Source organism: Somniosus microcephalus, chromosome 2 (assembly GCF_052327205.1).
Source record: "Somniosus microcephalus isolate GS21.2 chromosome 2, FLI_Smic_1.0, whole genome shotgun sequence".
Classification (NCBI taxonomy): domain Eukaryota; kingdom Metazoa; phylum Chordata; class Chondrichthyes; order Squaliformes; family Somniosidae; genus Somniosus; species Somniosus microcephalus.
In genome coordinates this window covers 340,820,209-340,842,252 of record NC_140988.1, presented here as the reverse complement: position 1 = coordinate 340,842,252, position 22,044 = coordinate 340,820,209, and the positions used below count along the sequence as shown (strand labels likewise).

Genomic DNA, 22,044 nt, shown 5'->3' with positions numbered 1-22,044 from the left:
TTTCACTCTCCTTTTCCAGTTTCTAGATTAGCCTTTATTTTACTCTTTCAACAATTCTAGTCTTTTTCCTCACCTTTGCTTGAAATCTCTTACCCATCTGTCTTCTTGCTCCCACCGTTTATTAAAAAGGTGGGAGCAAGCTTTTCATTGGCTGACATCCTAAACAAAAAGGCCAACGAAAAGAATTGCATCAACACTGCTTTGAATAGTCAATTAACAATTTTCACAATATATAGAGACTTCATTTTATTCTCGTCACTGATCAGTAAACTGGTCCAAATTTTTTTTAAATTTTTTTTTAAATTGTTCTTGGGACGTGGGCAATGCTTGCAAGGTCACATTCTTAGCACTAGAAAAAAAGTGTGACCATGTCCATTAAGGAAGGGAATCTGTCTTAGTTGGTCTGATCCAAACATGACTGCAGTCACAGTAAGTGACTGACTCAATCTCTTGAAATTGCCCAGCAGGTCGTACAGGTGCAAAAAAATACCTTCCCAACAACAAACAACTTGCATTTTTATATCCACCCTCCATAAACTTGGCCTCATCCAAAACTCTGCTGCCCGTGTCCTTTCTCACACCAAGTCCTGTTCACTCATCACTCCTGCGCTCGCTGACCTACATTGGCAAAGCCTCCATTTTAAAATTCTCATCCTGGTTTTCAAATCCTTCCATGGCTTCGTCCCTCCCCATCTCTGTAACCTCCTCAAGCCCCAAAACCCTCAGAGATCTCTGCGCTCCTCCAATTCTGGCCTCTTGCGCATCCTCGATTTTAATCGCTCCACCATTGGCAGCCGTGCCTTCAGCAAGCCCCAAGCTCTGGAATTCCCCCTCTACCTCTGATTTAAGACACTTCTTAAAACCTGTCCTAATATCTCATGTGGCTTGGTGTCAAATTTAGTTTGATAACACTCCTGTGAAACGCCATGGGATGTTTCACTATGTTAAAGGCGCTATATAAATGCAAGTTGTTGCTGGGAAGGTATTTTTTGCACCTGCATGGCCTGCTAGGCAAGTCCAGAGGAGATTAAGACTCAATCACAGTGTGTGACTGGAGTCATCTGTGGACCAGACCAACAGAGGCAGATTTCCTTCCTTGAAGAACATGGTCACTTCCCTTCCCCCCCCCACCCAACCCCAGTGTCAGCTCAGAGATTACCAGGTTTATTGAATTTAATTTTCCAACTTGCCATGGTGAGATTTGAGCACACATTCTCAATTCCTAGGCTATTACTATAACCAATAAAACTCCCGTATCCTAAAGTACGGTAATAGGATATGGCCTACCAAACTATTACACAGGAACAGGAGTGCCGACATCAATCGGAGCTATACCCCTCCAAAGCAATATACCCTTCCAGAGGTGTGGTGCCCAAAACTGAACGCAGTACAGCCAATCCACACAGAATTTTATTAACAGTCCAGAGACTCTTCTCCATAAGACAGCAAGGAGATGATGAGGTGCGAGCAGTAGCAACACAAGATAAGTTCCACATATAATTGGGGCAAGTATTATTTAGGACATTATTGCAAAGCTCCATGTTCATTTTTACCGGTTACTGAATCCAGAAGTGGATCAGCATTCCAAGGATTTATCTTCCACTCCGAGCGCTGAATTTGTGCAACACCACATTTAAGAACGCAATCAAAAGTAGCAAATAAAATTCCAAGCTATAATCGGATGATTGTTTATGGACAGCACACCAAGAATCATTTGTTAGCTACAAAATTTGTCATTTTCATTCGCTACAGCTGAACTTGCAAAACTGAAAGCAGGTGGGAAATTGTCTTAAAAAGTTTAAGAAATAATACTCAGGACTTAATCTTGAGGATGAAAATTTGAGATTACTCAAACAACTAGAGTTGATGACTACCTCATCATCCACTCCCACTTACAAGTACATCCAGGACACACATCCAGATTATAGCATAGGCATAGCATATGCTTACATGTGCATCTACATACAAATCAACATGAACTTTATACAGCACACTCAACAAGTCAAGTGCTTGTATTTTAGGCATTGCTTAGCAATGGTGGGCAAAAAATTAACTCTCCTATGGTGCTTTCAAAAACTATTTCCTAATGCTGGAGGATTTTCAAAACAAGCATTAAACAGGCCAAGTTTTACAGGTCAATTTGAGAAGCAATACAAGTTTTTTTTTAATGTTTCTACAACACCCTATACAGCACTTGTTTTAAAGCAGCATTTTTAATTAAACAACACTAATATTTCTTTAATTCATTTTTATGGGCTGTGGCGTCGCTGGCAAGGCCAGCATTTATTGCCCATCCCTAATTGCTCGAGAAGGTGGTGGTGAGCCGCCTTCTTGAACCGCGGCAGTCCGTGTGGTGAAGGTACTCCCACAGTGCTGTTAGGGAGGGAGTTCCAGGATTTTGACCCAGCGACGGTGAAGGATCGGCGATATATTTCCAAGTCAGGATGGTGTGTGACTTGGAGGGGAACTTGGAGGTGGTGGTGTTCCCATGCGCCTGCTGCCCTTGTCCTTCTAGGTGGAAGAGGTCGTGGATTTGGGAGGTGCTGCCGAAGAAGCCTTGGTGAGTTGCTGCAGTGCATCTTGTAGATGGTACACATTGCAGCCACGGTACGCCAGTGGTGGAGGGAGTGAATGTTTAAGGTGGTGGATGGGGTGCCAATCAAGCAGGCTGCTTTGTCCTGGATGGTGTCAAGCTTCTTGAGTGTTGTTGTAGCTGCACTCATACAGGCAAGTGGAGAGTATTCCATCACACTCCTGACCTGTGCCTTGTAGATGGTAGAAAGGCTTTGGGGGAGTCAGGAGGTGAGACACTCGCCACAGAATACCTCGCCTCTGACCTGCTCTTGTTGCCACAGTATTTATGTGGCTGGTCCAGTTAAGTTTCTGGTCAATGGTGACCCCCCAGGATGTTGATGGTGGGGGATTCGGCGATGGTAATGCAGTTGAATGACAAGAGGAGGTGGTTAGATTGCCTGGCACTTCCGTGGCATGAATGTTACCTGCCACTTATCAGCCCAAGCCTGAACATCATCCAGGTCTCGTTGCATGCGGGCAGGGACTGCTTCATTATGAGGAGTTGTGAATGGCACTGAACACTGTGCAGTCATCAGCGAACACCCCCATTTCTGACCTTATGTTGGAGGGAAGGTCATTGATGAAGCAGCTGAAGATGCTTGGGCCTAGGACACTGCCCTGAGGAACTCCAGTAGCGATGTCCTGGGGCTGTGATGATTGACCTTCAATCACCACAACCATCTTCCTTTGTGCTAGGTATGACTCCAGCCAGTGGAAAGATACCCCCCACCCCCCCATTCCCATTGACTTCAGTTTTACTAGGGATCCTTGATGCCAGACTCGGTCAAATGCTGCCTTGATGTCAAGGGCAGTCACTCTCACCTCACCTCTAGAATTCAGCTCCTTTGTCCATGTTTGGACCAAGGCTGTAATGAGGTCAGGAGCTGAGTGGTCTTGGTGGAACCCAAACTGGGCATCAGTGAGCAGGTTATTGGTGAGTAAGTGCCACTTGATAGCACTGTCGATGACACCTTCCATCACTTTGCTGATGATTGAGAGTAGACTGATGGGGCGGTAATTAGCCAGATTATTATTTGTCCTGCTTTTTGTGGACAGGACATACCCGGGCAGTTTTCCATATTGTCGGATAGAGGCCAGTGTTGTAGCTGTACTGGAACAGCTTGGCTAGAGGCGCGGCTAATTCTGGAGCACAAGTCTTCAGCACGATAGCCGGGATGTTGTCGGGGCCCATAGCCTTTGCTGTATCCAGTGCGCTGAACCGTTTCTTGATATCACGTGGAGTGAATCGAATTGGCTGAAGACTGGCTTCTGTGATGGTGGGAACCTCAGGAGGAGGCAGAGGTGGATCATCCACTCGGCACTTCTGGCTGAAGATGGTTGTAAACGCTTCAGCCTTGTCTTTTGCACTCACATGCTGGGCTCCACCATCATTGAGGATGGGGATATTCATGACACCTTCTCCTCCTGTTAGTTCTTTAATGGTCCACCACCATTCACGACTGGATGTGGCAGGACTGCAGAGCTTAGATCTGATCCATTGATTGTGGGATTGCTTAGCCCTGTCTATAGCATGCTGCTTCCACTCTTTAGCATGCGTGAATATATTACTCAGCCTAATTATATCATGATTTTGAACAGGAAATCCACCCAGAAGGAAAGGTCATGCAATGCAGAACTTAGTCATTATACAGTAAATATTCTGGTTTCAATATTAAACATGAATTCAGAATTTAGTTGCAACAAAACAGCAATTTAATGAAGAGTTTCAAATACCAATATGGTTAAAACCCTGTATTGTATTTATGAAAATATCGTCAGTCCTGCAAAATAGTGTTTGCTGAAAATATCAGATTCCACCAAGGTCAGTCTGCATTATATATTCCTGATTGAGCCCCAAAATGTGTATTATTTATTATAAAATATCATGGCCCTTGAAAGGTCCTTTCTTCTTCAGTTACAAACTAGAACATAGTAAATGAACAAGTATACCAGAGTTTGCTTTCCAATGGCGAGCACCTCTTGATGTTCGATCATCAGGGACAGAGTGACTGAGCACTTGCACATTTACCAGCTCACCAAAGAGAGACAGCATAGATTTGTAAAGGGTAGGTCATGCCTGACTCATCAGATTAATTTTTTTTTTTTTTTTTTTTTTGGGGAAGAGGTCACTGGCATGGTGGATAGCAGAGCATCTGGATATAGTCTATATGGGCCTCCAGAAGGCAGTTCATAAGATTCTGCAGAAGAGGTTATTAGCAAAAAAGAGAAATAGAGGCAACCTCGTGACGCGAGTCGGTAATTAATTGGGAGGTAGGAGACAGAGACTAGGGATAAAAGGATTTGTTCTCTGAATGGTGGGATGTGAAAAATTGTGTTTGTTCTCCAGGGATCTCTGTACAGGGGCCTTCAGCTTTTCACCATATATATTAATGACTTGGCTAAAGGAATAAGAACATAAGAAATAGGAGGAGTAGGCCATTTGGCCCCACGAGCCTGCTCTGCCATTCAATATGATCATCTTCTACCTCAACTCCACTTTCCTGCACTATCCCCATATCCCTTGATTCCCTTAATATCCAAAAATCTATCGATCTCTGTCTTGAATATACTCAACGGCTGAACCTCCACAGTCCTCTGGGGTAGCGAATTCCAAAGATTTACAACCCGGAGTGAAGAAATTCCTCATCACAGTCCTAAATGGCCGACCCCTTATTCTGAGACTGTGACACCTAGTTCTAGACTCCCCAGCCAGGGGAAACATCTAACCGTGTCAAGCCCTGTAAGAATGTTGTATGTTTCAATGAGATCACCTCACATTCTTCTAATCTCTAGAGAATATAGGCCTAGTCTACTCAATCTCTCCTGATAGGACAATCCCCCCATCCAGGAACCAGTCTGGTGAATCTTCGTTGCACTCCCTCTATGGCAAGTATATCCATCCTTAGGTAAGATCAAAACTATACACAATACTCCAGGTGTGGTCTCACCAGGGCCCTATATAACTGCATTAAGACGTCTTTACTCTTACACTCAAATCCTCTTGTAATAAAGGCCAACATACCATTTGATTTCCCAATCGCTTGCTGTACCTGCATGTTAACTTTCAGTGAATAGTGTACAAAGATACCCAGGTCCCTCTGAACACCAACATTTCCCAATCTCTCACCATTTAAAAATACTCTGCTTTTCTATTTTTCCTACCAAAGTGGATAACTTTGCATTTCTCCACATTATATTCCATTTGCCATGTTCTTGTCCACTCACTTAGCCTGTCTATATCCCCTTAAAGCCTCTTTGCCTCCTTCTCAACTTACATTCCCACCTTGCTTTGTATCATCTGCAAACTTGGATATATTACATTTGGTCCCCTCATCCAAATCATTGATGTAGATTGTGAATAGCCGAGGCCCCAGCACTGATCCTTGCGGTGCCACACCTGCCAACCCAAAAATGACCCGTTTATTCCTACTCTCTGTTTTCTGTCCATTAGCCAATCCTCAATCCATGCTAGTATATTACCCCCAATCCCATGAGCCCTAATTTTGTTTAGAGTTGTATATCCAAGTTTGGAGGCACTAAGTTGTGTAGATGGGAGAAGGAAGTTGCAAAGGGACATAAACTATGAGTGAGTGGGCAAAACTATGGCATATGGAATTCAATGTGGGGAAATGTGAGGTCATCCTTTGAATCGGAGAAAGACAAATCAGAACATTTTCCTAATGTTGAGACTAGTAGCTATGGAGGAGAAAAGGGTCTTAGGTGTCTATGTACACAAATCACTAAAAGCTAGTACAGAGAAAATAAATAATTAAAAAGGCTAATGGGATGTTGGCCTTCATCTCAAAAGGGTTGAAATACAAAAGTGAGGAAGTGATGCTCTGCACAGTTGAGCTCAAGCCTTGGTCAGACCACACCTGGAGTTCTGCAAAGATATATCGGCTTTGGAGGGGGTAAAACATTCATCAGAATGATACCAGGGCTTAAAGAACTAAATTATGAGGATAGATTGTTTAAATTCGCCACACCATTGGCGGCCATGAACCGTGGAATTCCCTCCCTAACCCTCCCGGCCTCTTCACCCCTCTCCACCTTTTAAGATGCTCCTTAAAACCTACCTCTTTCCTGTCCAAATAGATTTTCTTGTTCAGCGTCAATTTCTGTCTGATTATGTTCCTGTGAAGTGTTTTGACGCTTTACTATGTTAAAGCTACTATAAAAATGCAAGTCGTTGTCATTGATGGTTTTGTGTTAGGTAAGGGTATCAAGAGATATGGGATAAAGGCAGGTAAAATGAGGTACGTATCAATCATGATCGAAATGAATGGCAGAACAGGCTCGAGGAGCTTAATGGCCTACTCCTGTTCCTATCCAACTCATTGCGTTCTAGCTCTTTTCATTGTAAAGAATCGCCAGTTTCTAAAAAAAAGTTAGCAGAAATGTGTGTCGCTATTCTGATTCTGAAGAGTCTGCCTGGAGAAAAAAAAAAGAGCAAAAGAAACTTACCATCGATTTCGTACGGAAACAAACTGCCACTTTCATTCAGTTTCTCAGATGAGCGCTGAAATCAACCAAAGAGAAAAAAAATTCAACACCAAAGAAGCAAAGATGGTGCAAGAGTCAGTGGGGATAATGGCTGTGCAACAAAATGGAGACTCGGGCCAGGAATTATCCCTACAGTTTCAGGTTTGTCCCAAGGCTAAGCTCTAGTAATCTTTTGAAGACTGTCGTTTTTTTTTTGAACAGTTGAATACTGTACAACACTCAAAGAATCCCAGATCGGAGCTCAGTCTGAATAGCTGTCCATATCACAGAGGTGATGATAGAAGATGCGAATGTGGCCACTTCAGTAAGGACCAACTTGCAAAGATTTATCTGTCCTGGTTAGAATAGCACAGCCAGCATTTAAAAATCAAAAGTTAACTATAAAAAAAATTGTTCCTCCCATATTCCCGGAAGGTTACCAATTCTGCTGATTTTGTTAGCAATAATACCGTTTATACAAAAGACTTGCTTACCCAAAAGAACATTAAAAAAATTTAAACTTAAAACTGGTATCTAGTGGGTTTTTTAAAAAGTTAAGTCATGAGAAACATGGATATGGCGTTGTGTTCACAAAATTAACCTTCGACACATTTTTGCATGATTACAGCTTGCTCCGATTATAAACCACGCAGAATCCAATTGATAGGAAGCTTGCAGACCAGTTATATTGTTTATTGCAATATTCCTAGTACATTTATAATAACAGGTTTTTTTTTGGAGAAGCATGCCAGAACAGAAAGCATTGTTTAGTGATTTCCTCTTGCACAGATATTTGTGTCACGATTAAACAAACATCCTTGGGCAATACTGCTGGAGATGCAGTGCTGCCAATTGCATTAGATCCTGGAGTTCTGGGGACATATGCAGAACAGCTTTCTGTAAAGCTCAGAGCTCAGTAGGGCTTATTTACACACAGTTAATAGGATTTTTATGACAGCATGCAAGCACATAGTCCAACAGGACAACTGCTAGCTGATTAAAAACTTCAATTCACAGAAAATTTAAAAATCGATTTATCTGGTAGAATCAATGAAATAGAAAATCTATGGAGGATATGTACTGGTGGAGGAGTGGGAGTGACAGCCTTTGACTCAACAAGATGTTCAAAGCAGGACAAGTGCCAAGTAAATCAGTCAGCAGTGTCAAAAGCAAACCTTCAGCATTTCAACTCTTAACTGATGCCCAAATACAGTACAGGAAACTTTGTGTTATCCAGAGGCTAACTGTCCGGAACGCTCGAGCCACCGGCAAAAATCAGGAGCTGTTTTCATTAGGTTTTTTTTCTTCTCGTTGCTTTTTTCCTCAACAGTCAAGCTCTGCGAGGTCTGCTGAAGCTGTTGCTAAGCTACAGAGACGCTTGGACTGTTTAGAAGCCGTTGCTAAGCAACAGGGTTTGTTGACAGATACGGAGCTCAAAAGCTTCCGTATCTTTCAACATTAGCGCTGGAGTGTCCGGCAGTTTTGAGGGAACGGCAATAGCTTGGTCCCGTCGGTGCCGGATAGCACAAAGTTTCCTGTATTTTTTTTTTATATATAAAGTACACCACAACATAAAATAACCTGCAGATTCTCCTACATAATACAACTTCCAAAATCCTATGCTCTGTAGTTCTTTTCAAATTTTAGTTTTACCTCTGGGTGGTGGTAGGGGATGAAGAGGCAGGGGAAGAGGTGGATTTTTTTTTAAAGATGGAATGTTCTGCACAAGTTGCAACAGTGGATGTGTTTAGTCTCGCCATCTCCTCACTTTTTTCTCCCCATGCACCCCCCTCCCAACTTCCTTTATGCATGAAAGGACATTTACCTCATGGGATTCAGCCAGTTCTTTCGGCCTCGCTACCGAGTGGGCTAATCGGCCTTAACCAAAATTGCTCACTCTCGGGGCAAATGAATTTAATTTCAATGGAGGGATTAGGAATCTTCAGCTACTTTCTCATTGTTACAAATCAGAATTCAAAAAAGTAAATTTCAAACAGAAGCTTAGTACATAGGACTCCTTTGAGATGATGGAACTACTAGGGGAAAAAAACTAAAGCAACTCACTGATCACATTCACCAAACTAGAAAGGTGGGAAACTCAAACACCACTCCATCCCTCCCCCCCACCCCCAAACCACCATCCCCTTGGAAATCAAGTACAGGAATCCCGCCCCAACCGCGGTTTTCACATACACAGTTTCCTCTCTGACAATTTTTACCAACCGCAGCAGTGAATTTTGCGTATACGCAGTTTTAAATTTAAGAAGGTAAATAACATGATTTTTATGCTTTTTATATTCTTTTTTATTATTGTGTTTATACACATTTATACTGTATTTGCCAACTGCGGTTTTACTAACCATGGGGGTTTTCAGGGACCTATCCCCCGCGGTTGGGGAGGGATTTACTGTATATACAAATATATCCAAAAGTTTGGTTAAAATTTAGTTAAATCCAACCAGTTAGGTCACCAGTCGATGTCCTTGGGCACAAGAACGCACACACAGACAGGTTCCCGCTTAACAGAACGCACACAGAGACAGGTTCCCACTTAACAGAAGATGGCTTTACATTAACGGAGTGCTGTTGACTGCAGATGTGCAGTAATTCCATAATTGACAACACTCTAATGACCTGCCCCTCCAGAGACCCAGGTGTCCAGGAATCTTGTGAGCTGTCAAGTCTCCAGTTAAATTAAAACCACAGAGCCAGATTCCAGCCTTTTAGCAATGAGATTCACAGATTTCTAGGCTGCATTAGGAATGGCAGCAGGAAAAACAATCGGGGAATATGGCACACACAGGTCAAAGGTCCCCATCAGAGCTCTACTCCTCCCCTGGCACCACTTTATATAGAGTAAAAGAGAAGGAACTGAGGATCTGAAGACAAGAGAACTGTGAATTTTGAAGAATCCAATATTTAGCTATGGCAGTGACAAGTGCAAAATGCTTCAATGCACAATCTGCTGAGCTCATGGTTCTTGTATCCATTTTGGACAGGAACCGAGAGGGAACTGCTTAACAAATGTAATGAAAATCTGGAAGTAGGTTTTTACTTTGAGACTTAATTCATTTCTTTCCAAATGTGGGGAAAGACCTTTGGATAGTTCTGGGCACGAGCAGTTATGAAATCTATTTAAAATTTCACTAAGCATTTGCAACATTTACGGTTAGTATTCACAGCACCGTAGCAAATGTCCTCCTTACTTTCATGAGAAAGTGAAAATCTAACTATACAAGAATCTTCCTCAAGCTCAGGAAGCATCTACCAGTTAATGCTGGGCCATCAGACACTGCTCAAATTGACCCATTTTGTCACATCGATAAAATCTTTTCTACTTTACCACACTTAAAAAAAATTTAAAAAAAGAAATGCCCACTAGCTGAGCAGGCTTTTGAATAGTAAGTAATTAAACATTTGATTTCCTGCCAGTCTCCTCAATGCCGACAGAGCTACTGCTTAAACTCCACTGTGTAACACAAACTTGAAGCAGATGTATTGCACAAAGCACTGTTCAGCTCTATTTGCATAACGGTCACTTTCTTTTTCGCTACCTAGCCTCATCTGCTCAAAAACATTGCTTATGACAGATTGCTACTTTAAGAGTTAGGACATGAAGGGCTAGATTTTCTTCCCATTTCACAGCTGACAGGCAGAAAATCTAGCCCTAAAAGCCATACAAATCACCCTAAACTTCAGAAAGACCAGCTGTTTAGGCAAAAATACATAGCCAGCTATAATATCTCCTGGACAGAAAAACATTTAGCTTCATACCAATTCTACTCTTAAAAAGGCAGAACTCTTAAAATCAACCTACCAGCAAAAAGCAGCCAATCTCTGCATGAGCTTTCCACAAACTTCACACAAGAGTTTTAACGTTATACTGAAAGCTCACAGCAGACCTATGGTCACCTCACCAGTTTATCTTGGCCTAATTTTGACATTTCCAGCACCGATAAAATGCTTCGAACACAGGTTTCTGTGTTTACTATAAAGGAGATACAATTTCAAAGTTGAAGCTGCCACTTTTTGTGCAGAGTACGAACTCAATGCTCCTTCTCAACTGATGGGCTTGATTATTAAAAAGTTATAGCAGAGCCAATTAGACTGGAGGAAAACATGGGAAACAAATGGAAACCAAGTCTCCATATTCCTGTCCAGGCATGCAGTGTTGGAAAGGTTTGATAAACTTCATAATGTTGAGGAATACCAGTCACCTTCAAGATCGCAGTACACGGTTTTACTCTGCTGGAAAAGGATAAGGAGGGAAACACACTAGTTATCTTATCTTTACAGTATAGTTTGAGCAAGATACCAAATTAACTAATGCCAAATTCACTTCAGAAAACGATACATTGGAATAAAACTTTAAAAGCTAGACCAGTTTGTTAAGAAGCTTAATTTTATGTGGCACAGCCCATTTCAGCACCAAAATGCTCAACAAGACCCAGTTCACACTCTCAGCCATACCACTACACGGTAGGAGCAAGCAGAGGGCAAACACTCTCCAGCACAGAGGGTAAAATGTGGAGCGTCATTTGGCAGGCCATTCTTGTGTACCTTATTACTGAAGCAGACAATACAAGTGAATTCAATAGACAACTGGATGAGCTTGTTGAATGAAAACACATGGAGGGATAGGTAGGTGGAGATAGGCTTTTAGGCCCAATGATCCTTTCCTATACCTAAAAATTCTAGCTGCCAGCTTCAGGGCAGCAGTGGAGGAGTCCAACCTCGTCAATTTTGGATGATGTGAAGTGTGGAAGAAAATAATTTATAAAAGAGGGAGCGTTTGTCACACAAGGAAGAAACAGCAACCTTTACTTTTTTTTTTATTTGTTCATGGGATGTGGGCGTCGCTGGTAAGACCAGCATTTGGTCCCCTACTCAAAAATGACTGAAAATCGGTAGAGAATGGAAATTTGGCAAAATCTAAAAGGTCTACTAGAAGTCCTTGTAAAGCAAGTTGTAGGCCAGGGAACTTCAATAAAAACTATTTTATATTGCAATTTCTAAAGCTGCTCTCTGCTTATACAAGGAACCGTTTTCTTTATCAATCAAAATGATGGGGTGAAAGGTTTCTCAGTTGATTCAACTCTTCAATCTCACCACTTATTCCACTGAACAAGCAAACGAGCATTTCCTCTGCCCAAATTCAACATCTTAGAATTTTAATGACTTTGGCCAAGTCCAGTTTCACACCATCAAATCAATGAAGCCCTGTCAAAAATGCTTTGGATAAATTCCAAAATTAAGAAAATATTTTGAAAGTAAACAGAGTTTTGTCTCCATCTCCACATTCATATGGCTACCTGCTGCTGAGCACTGCCGTTAATTTTATGAAAAGAAAGCAAACATTTCACTAATGCTCCATCTTCACTGACTACCTTCAATTTCCGCAAGGCAACAAAATGTCATCTGTCCACTTTTGTGAAGAGGGTGCTTGTGTGGCAGAGTCTCGGTGTGGCTGTCAAAACCCCGACACCAGGTTTCCAAACTTCCATCCAGTTCACACTTGAATTACCACTTCTCATTGCAAACCTACAGCAAGTGACCACGTAGAAATGACACTGCAGAATGTGCTCCGCACCAACCTCCTTTTCCACCTGAAAACTAATCCTTCGAACTCTGCAGACCAGTTTCTCACTTTACAAAACAAAAATCATACTCTGCGGCCGCCAACAGAATAACTTGAGTTTCCCTTAGTTTGGCTGCAATGAAATCCCTTCATATTTGGCTAGTCCCTTCTCATTCCGATCAGATCAAGTTTGCTTGCAAATGGCTAAAAATGGTAGTTCTTTTTTTCTCAGTCAAATTTCCCTATTTAAAGACGATCAGTACAGCAAGCTGACACGTTTACAGGACTTTGAACAGGGAGAGGAATGGCTGCGAGGGCTCCTCCAAGTTAAATTTATGAAGCTAATATATTATGAATGATAACTAAGCAAAGATGTGTGCAAACTGATCAGATTAATTATATGTATTTTATAATTAATAGGTTTTTTAAAAACTGGGGTGTACACAGCTGCATACACATACTGTAGTTGTGTTCCTGGCCCCACGAGGTACCTCTAGTTGCATGGTGGTGGACTTTGATACCAGCTTATCTACACTGGTAGGGTTTAAAAAAAGTCCCCCAAAATCCATTTGATGTTGGTAATAGATTTTGCACCTCTGATGGATATACCACACATCTATAAATAGCAGCTCTACTGTTGCTCAATAAGTCATGAGGATTATGTTATACCTGTAAAACAAAAGATATTATTCTGCTGCTAAGGTGAAGCGGCGTTTCTTCATTTTTTTTTGTGTGATATGGTATGACAAACAAAGGAAACATAATGGATAGGAAATGTCACTAATCTTACTGCTTTTATAAAATTACTAGCAAATCACTCATGGCACTGCTCACAGCAAGTCTGAGGATGTGCTGTTTTATAAGGGCAGGAACACTGTACTAAGCAAAATACAACACATTGCTATTCTGCTAAAGAGCAGGTGCGTTCCTTTAAGGCTACAATGTCTAATGCTGTGAAGTAAACACCAGGTTCCGCTGCTCTAAGACCGTCCTTAAAACCCTCCTCTGACAAAACTGTTGGTCACCCCTCCTAATATCGCCTCCTTTGGCTTGGCGGCCGCCTGGGGACATTTTTCTATGTTAAAGGTGCTATATAACTGCAAGTTGCTGTAGTTGTAGACATTCTGGCTGTGTTAGAGAGTTTGTCTGCTTTTTCCCTCTGGGAGTGTGACAGTGTAACAGCACTGGATAAACTGTTTTTAGAATATAATAGATGTAATGTCTAAATGGATGTTAATGTTGGGACAAACAAAGCTTTTTCTAAATAAAAAGACAGCAAGTCAATGGCACGAAAATTGTAGAAATACCAGCTGAACAATTTATTTATGGGAATATAAATGGTGCAGGCTTGGCCTCAGTACAAACCGAAGGATGAAGGTGGGGTTGGGGGTGTGAGGGAGAGAAATAGAATAAAAAAGATCAAATGCAATCTCTCCTCAGGCCCAACAGCAAAGTAAACTCAATTTTGATGGGCTTTGTTTCTGCCACAGGGCACAAACGTGGCTGCATTGCTAAACATAGTGAATTCAGAGGATCAATGTTGTAGCGTAAAATTGCAACGTGACAGAGACCACGTGACACACTGACTTGGCACAGTGTCTTTTTCCAATTGCATGTATCCAAATATAGCCTTAATTAATAAACATGATAGCATAATGGTCTTAAAAAGGACCAAGAGAAATAAGCACATACAAATTCCCCAACATGTTAACATCACTAGATGAGTGTCCAGCAGATTCAGGCCGCTCCCCTAGTCAAGCTGCTCCATGTTTAGATTAAGGCTGCAATGAAGTCTGGAGCAGAGTGGTTCTGCTGGAACCCAAACTCAACAGTGAGCAGGTTATTGGCGAGTAGATGCTCCTTGATGGCACCCTCCATGCTACTCGACACAATCACTCCCTCTATCACCTGGCACTGTGGCTACAATATACAAGATCTACAGGATCGCAGCAAGGTTACTTCAACAGCAGCTCCATTCACTGCCACTTCGACCAAGAAGCAATATTATGGCAACATAACCTCCTCCTCGTCACCCATGTTCCTGACTTACGTGTATTACTATTCTTTGATCACCGCGGCATCAGTATCCTAGAATTCACTACCCAACACTATTGTGGGAACACCATCACCACAATGACTGCAGCAGTTCAAGGAGGAGGCCCATCACCACATTCTTAAAGCAACATGGGAAGGCAATAAATGCAGTCCTGCCAGCGTCACTCGTATCCAGAGAACAAAGTAGTATGTAGGAAGTCTGTGCTGACTTTAGTCAAATATCCACGCTGAATAATCCAAACAGATTAGAAATCCTAAAAAGTATTCTCAACACATTAATCTTTTGCAAAGGATTGTGGAGCAGGCTTGTCCAAAGCCAACTCAGTTTTGAACAAGCAGAAGCATCCTTCCCATTCCCCAATATTGATCCTAGAGCTGTGGAGATTCAGCAAGTGAGCATGATGCAAGACCAACACAAAAACAACTGAAATCTGACTCACCTTTAATCCCATAAATCTTATTGTGCTGAGTTTCTATAGTTGCACCTTTGACACAAACCACACCTTATTAATTTTAGCTTGCAAGCATAATTTATCAGGTCTGCCTTTTTAGGGCATGGTGGAAAGATAATTACAGCTACATGCTCCTGGAGCCTGGTATAACACGAGGCTGTTTTTCAACTCCTTCAGACACAGAACAATGAAAGCTCATTTGAGAGAATGCATTAAGATTTTTCTTGCGTAAATGCAGATTTCATATCAGAGTTTCACTGTATTATGGAAGACCTGACTAACAACAACTTACATTTATATGGTGCCATTAACAGAAAAATATCCTGAGGCGCTTCAGAGGTGTAAGAAAAACCATGAATGTCAGGCCAAGAAGGTATTAGGAAGGTTTGGGCGAAGAGGTGGGTTTTGAGGAGAGTCTTAAAGGAGGCGAGGGAGATGGAGAGGTGAAGGGGTTTAGGGAATTCCAGAGTACAGGGCTTGCTAGGCTGAAGGCAAGGCTGCCAAATATTGGAGTGAAGGCGCACAAAAGACCAGAATAAGAGGATGGGGTGTTGTGAGTGGGTGGCTGGGTTTGTAGGACTACAAGAGGTAAGAGAGATAGCGAGAAGCAAGGCTATGAGGGGATTTCAAAACAAGGATGAGTTTTAAATTTGAGACATTGGAGGATCGGAAGCCAATGTAAGTCAGCGAGGATGGAGTGATAAGTGAGCAGGACTTGGTGAGATATAGGATATGGCAGCTGAGTTTTGGATGAGCTTAAGTTTATCGAACGAGGAGGATGAGGCGCCAGCCAGGACAGCATTGGAACAGACACATCTGAAGGGGACAGGCACGGCTGAGGGTTTCAGCAGTAGACGGGCTGAACCAAAGGCAGAGACACGTGATGTTTTGGAGGTGGAAGTAGACCACCTTTACAATAAGAGGCTATGGGGATTGGAAACTCACCTCAGGGTCAAATAGGACACCAAGGTTCCAAACAGTCTGATTCAACCCAAGATAGTGATCAGGAAGAAGGATGGAATCTGTGGCGAGGATACAGAGTTTGTGGTGGGAACCGAAGGAAGCAAGCTTCAGTCTTCTAAATGCAATACTGGAGGAAACGGCGGCTCATCTAAGACCAGATATCAGACAAGCAGTCTGACAACACAGAGGCAGTGGAGGGGTCGAGAAGGATAGTGGAGAAGTAGAGCCGGGTGCTGTCAGCATACATGTGGAAGGGGAACTCATCTGAGGACTGTGTCACCAAAGGACAGCATGTATAATTTACTCCTCAAATCAATAAGATTCTTAAGCATTGAAAATCAGGTGTCATAGTTATTAAGCACAGTAATAGTATTTAAACATGCACTTAAAAGGTAGCACTTACAACCACATCGAATAATGTTTGGTTGGTCATTCTGGGTTACCGTTCTGAGCTCAGTCTCTTAGGCATTTAAGGATCCAAATACTCATGAGAAACCACCAGTTTTGTTATACCTTTCTCACTCCCTCCACATGACCATCCACACAAATCTGCCTTACCTAATTATATAAAAGCTAAAATACAACTCCATACACAGGGAATTTAATTGGCTTACTGCTTATAAATAACTTTGGTTTTTCTTACTTAACTAGTTCTTTTTCTGTTGAGTTGACAGGTATAACTCCCTTACTTTCTAATCTTACTGATAGTTTCACACTCATTCCATACAATTGCTATTGTACCAAGTGAAACCTTTAATTATAAGTCAGTCTGTATTTTTTATCATTCATACCAATTAAAAAGGATGTATGCCCAGATGTTTCCTTTGCAGAACTAACTGTTTCCCCACACGGGTTATCAAATGATTCAGTATGCAATGGCATGTCTTTACATAAGCCTCTTATTACTTCATCATGAAACTAACCATTGCTGCAGGGTTAGACCTGATCCAATAGCTCACTAAATTGACATATTTCCCTGCTCAACATGCTAAAGGTTAACATTAGTACAATATAATGAGAATTGAATAATAGTATAAATAGGACAGTTTGATTAACCCTTTCCCTGCACAAGGATACATCCTTGGGGGACTCCAGAGTTAAGAGTGCAGGGCAGGAAGAGCAGCTGGAGATACTCTGGCTATGATTGGATTGTTAAGAGAGGAACCAAAAGAAGGTAATCCCACTGAGCTGGACAACAGAGGAGGAGGATGGTGTGGACAGTGACAGCCATGGCTCAGTTGGTAGCACTCTCACCTCCGAGTCAGAAGGTTGTGGGTTCAATGTTCCACTCCAGGGACCTGAGCACAAAATCTAGGCTGACATCCAGTGCAGTACTGAAGGAGTGCTTCATTGTCAGAGGTGCTGTCTTTCAGGTGGGACGTTAAACCGAAGCCCCGTCTGCTCTCAGGTGTATGTAAAAGATCCCATGGCACTATTCCAAGGGCAGAGGAGTTATCCCAGGAGTCCTGGCCAATATTTATCCCTCAACCAGCAACACCACAAACAGATTATCTGGTCATTATCACATTGCTGTTTGTGGGACTTTGCTGTGAGCAAAATTCGCTGCCGGGTTTCCTACATTACAACAGAGACTACATTTCAAAAGTACTTCATTGGCTTTGGTACGTTGTCAAAGGCACTATAGAATCCAAGTTCGTTCTTTCTTCTCAACCATGTCAAAGGCAGCGGACAAGATGAGGAGGGATAATACACCAGAGTCAGTCATAAAGGATGTGTGATTTTGAATAGGGCCTTTTCAGTACTGTGACAGGGGCAGAAACCTGATTGGACAGCTACAAACGAAGTTGCAGAAAAGATGGGCACGGATTTTTGTTGGGAGAGGGCACGCCACAACACGGGAAGTATGTTAACCACTTACAAGACATGGAAAACAAGATCCATAAACATCCAATACTGGATATAAAGAATCCAAGTGATGAAAATGTTCATGTAGTAGTTATATTCTGTCCTTCGATTTCTTTAGCACCAATAGCAAATAGGTAAGGATATAGTATTAACCAGATTGGCTGACATTTAGTGGCAAAACATTAATCATGCACTCATCATTTTGGGCAATTCCATCCTTCCGAATGGGGCATAGAGGAGTCATTTTCCCTTGGGACTTCCAGCTGAAGTCAGCACCAGTTTTACCTACACACATTTCCCCACGCACATTTTCTACATAGACGGGAAAGCGAGGAAGGTACTTAGTACTACTATTAGTACTCAACTGATAACACACTCAGTCACAAGGCAGTGGGTTCAAGCCCCACCACAGACCCTCCTGAGCTGCCGAGGCAGCCCTGCATACGAACATGCGAAAATGACGAAGGGAAGACCCACTGACCCATCTAGCTTGTCCCAAATAGTTAGGATACCCTATGCTTCACGATAAAGACACAGCCAACCCACCGGAGTCATGCAATTGCCTGGGAGAGGCGAGAACCCGCATAAAAACCCAGGCCTATTAGGGGCGAAAAAAATTGGAAAATTCCGCCCCGACCCTTTTAGACGATCGAAACTAGTCCAGGAAATCACATTGACAAATGCTATGTGCTAAATGTCTGCCACGTTTGCTTACATAAAAGTCAATACAATTCAAAAGGAATTAATCAATAGTAAAGTACTGAAGATGCGATAAGGAGTTATATAATAATGTACGTTCATTCTTTACAAGGGGTAATGAAAACATAGTGCAAGGAAAGCTGCGCTGCAGGAATAAGCTGTGCTGCAAAAATAAGTATCAGCTTAGAAACATTTGTAAAAGAATAACAGCTTCCTTAATGTGCAGTGCAAGTGCATTTTAGAACAGAATGACAGACTTGCTGACAAATTCCATAGTTAATTATTAAAACAAATCCAGGCCTCGAAAGATGGCGTCTGATTCAAGGCATTTTATTCAGTGACATTTATTTAATGGCCAGGATTTTGCAGTAGGAATAAGTGAGGTAATCAGCGCTTACCGTTATTATGGAGTAAATCGGACAGCAACTTCCGGCGTCCGCACATGCGCAACTAAACACGGAAATCAGGAAGTTGCTGCAGAGTTGCCCTGCTCCTCCACAAGCTTTGTTACACCGGTACTGCGCCGAGAGATTTGGTATTGAAACACATAAATGGCGTTAAGTGGCGGTACTTACCCACTAAACATGGCAGAAAAAGTTAGGGCTTGTCCATTCAAGTGCAGTGAATTTTTAACTGCATGCTACATCTTAATTACAAACAACTTCTTTGGCACTGAAAATTTATTACAAGTGTGGAGTCTCATTCCTTCAGATTTTAATTATTGTTGGAGATTTAAAAATACATTGTCTTTCTGTCTCTTCTCTCTCTATCCCATATTTCTTTCCCTCTCTTTATTTCGCTTTCTGTACATGATTGATTAGCACCCTATACACCACCTTAAACATTCACTCCCTCCACCACCGGTGTACCGTGGCTGCAGTGTGTACCATCTACAAGATGCACCGCAGCAACTCACCAAGGCTTCTTCGGCAGCACCTCCCAAACCCGCGATCTCTACCACCTAGAAGGACAAGGGCAGCAGGCGCATGGGAACACCACCACCTCCAAGTTCCCCTCCAAGTCACACACCATCCTGACTTGGAAATATATCGCCGATCCTTCATCGTCGCTGGGTCAAAATCCTGGAACTCCCTCCCTAACAGCACTGTGGGAGTACCTTCACCACATGGACTGCAGCAGTTCAAGGCTGCGGCTCACCACCAGCTTCTCAAGGGCAATTAGGGATGGGCAATAAATGCTGGCCTTGCCAGCGATGCCCACATCCCAGGTATGAATAATTTTTTTTTTTTTTTTTATAAAAACATTGAACTTACACTTCCTGGTTTAGATTCAGCGTTTCTCTGAGGCTTCTTCAATCTGATTGGTTGAAGAGTTACCCTGTTGATTGCTCTGTTCTCACAAGGAGCGGGTGCCACGCTGAAATGGATTTCTAATTAACGTAAATTGCCGCACAAAAGCTCACGAAGTCTGTGGGCAGCTGTAAGGGCAATGAACAGCGAGCGCCATTCGTTCGCCGCTGACCGCAAAATCCGGGCCAATATCTTACTCAGGAAAATGTGCTCAAACTTTGAAGGTTTAACCTATGATGGATAACCAGGTGTGCACTACACATGTAAAGGCAGCAAAGGTTCATGCAACACTCAACAGATCTTTGCCACCATTATAAAACCAATATTAGAGGTGCAATATTAGTCCTTCATAGGCAAGTAAGAAAATCCAATGATCTCAGACTTGTGACCTTGCACAAAAAACTCTATCAATACATCCAGCACACATGAAAACGTCATTAGTGTACCCCTCCCAGTTTGCAGTGTTGGGTTATGATAAAAATGTTACGTGATTAAATGTTATAATTCCCCATAAATGCAAAAACTTGATTAACATTCACAAGCGTCAGCTGGCGCAACACGTCGGTAGTATGAAATGTCTCGCCCTCGATTTCTCAGACTGTAAGCTTATCTCTGCTGGAGCAGAGGTTATGCATTTCTGCTCAGGTAGGAGAGAAAATGAATCAACACTCTTGCTCGATAATGGTACGGCAGAGGCAGAGAACATACTGCCTGCCTTCTCATGGAATGAGACACGGCATTTTGAGATGGGAAAAGCTTATAATGCACAGGTCATGCATACTGCATAGCTGAAGTATCCTTAGGTGGCGATGGATTGAGTTCCAGCTGGAAAGACACTGCATGAAAGGCCAAAAGAGCGATATGTATGGAAAGCCCTGAATAACAGAAAATAGCCACAGAAGCGAGTAAGACAACAAGGTTTCTTTGCCAGCCTAACTGTGGAAGATGAGAAGAGAATTTTTTAAAAATTGGGAAAATAGCCCAGACAAAAATACATTCCCAAGTGCGAGAATTCTAGCCTCAAGTGACACTCAAACTCCCATCCCTCACCGATCAGACCATTAGATAGAGCACTCTACAGCGCCACTCTTGAGGGGGAAAGATGATAAAACTGGCAAGATTGGCCATATAATGTGGATACTCACCCATTGGACACCGAAACTCAGTAATGGAAGCAATGATGTAGCACAGTTGGTGATTTGTAGTAATTTAACTCAAGTTTCTGATAAATTTTTGATGCTGAAGGAGTTGCACTATTTGCTTTGCCTAAAATCATCAATAGAAGCGTATTCACATCCAACACGAAGAAACAGTAAACTAGCATAGAAGTTATGTTAAGTTACAAGAATCAAGTCTACCATACAAGTTTACCAAGGAGGTTGGTGAAACTCTTACCAGATTAATGCTGTAGGCCTTGCAAGTGATATCCTCCAGGCTCTGGTTCTGCAGCTTCTCGGTGATTAGCGTTACCATGGTAGATGTCCCTTTGCCACTGCTCACACTGACAAGCATTGGAGGTTCTTTATGTGCTGTTTCAATATTCCCCATGCATTCCCTGGTTGCCGTGCTGCATCCCTGTTCTTATTCATAGGCCTCCATGGCAGCTGCAGTGCTCACGAGCCAACATGTCCTTCAGTACATTCAATTATCTGTCAAAAATTACAAATGCAAAGGAATAAAGACTTTGTTGCAAAATTCATTCATGTTACCATTTAACAAAAAAATATGGAAAAATTGGAGATGGGAAATTATTGAAACTTTGCTAAAATGACAGGCTAACCCATCCCCACCTTCATTCTGGTGCTTTCCTTTCTCTAGTGCTACTCACGGGCATCAGTCCTACCATCAAAACCTAAACGGGAAATCAGACCATTAGCCTTCCAGGTAAACCTGCATCGGTGGCCTTATTTTCTTCAAGTAATTCTGTGTTGTGTGGTAATCTTGTTAAAAGCGTGTACAAAACTGTTGAAATGGACAATGTTACCCACCCTTGAGTTCCCAGTCTCTGACAAATAGTTAGGGACTCCTGGCAACTGCCCAAACTACAGGACCCCCAGCAGCAGGT

The 22,044-nt window shown here is 42.3% G+C and overlaps 1 protein-coding gene across 9 annotated transcripts in view; it reads right to left on the bottom strand.

Moving 5' to 3' along the window:
• The window catches only part of LOC147123642 (protein FAM53A-like), a 119,542-nt gene that overhangs the window by 77,759 nt on the left and 19,739 nt on the right, over positions 1-22,044 (bottom strand). For all 9 annotated transcript variants that reach the window (XR_015074979.1, XM_085975451.1, XM_085975452.1 and 6 more), the window contains exons 2-3: positions 21,375-21,628; positions 7,039-7,093 (exon numbers count right to left, since the gene is read on the bottom strand). Coding sequence is in view for 8 of the 9 variants with exons in the window: in XM_085975451.1 (XP_085831577.1) it covers positions 7,039-7,093; positions 21,375-21,527 (208 nt within the window). In the remaining variant the exon portion in view is untranslated. The remainder of the gene's footprint in view (positions 1-7,038; positions 7,094-21,374; positions 21,629-22,044) is intronic.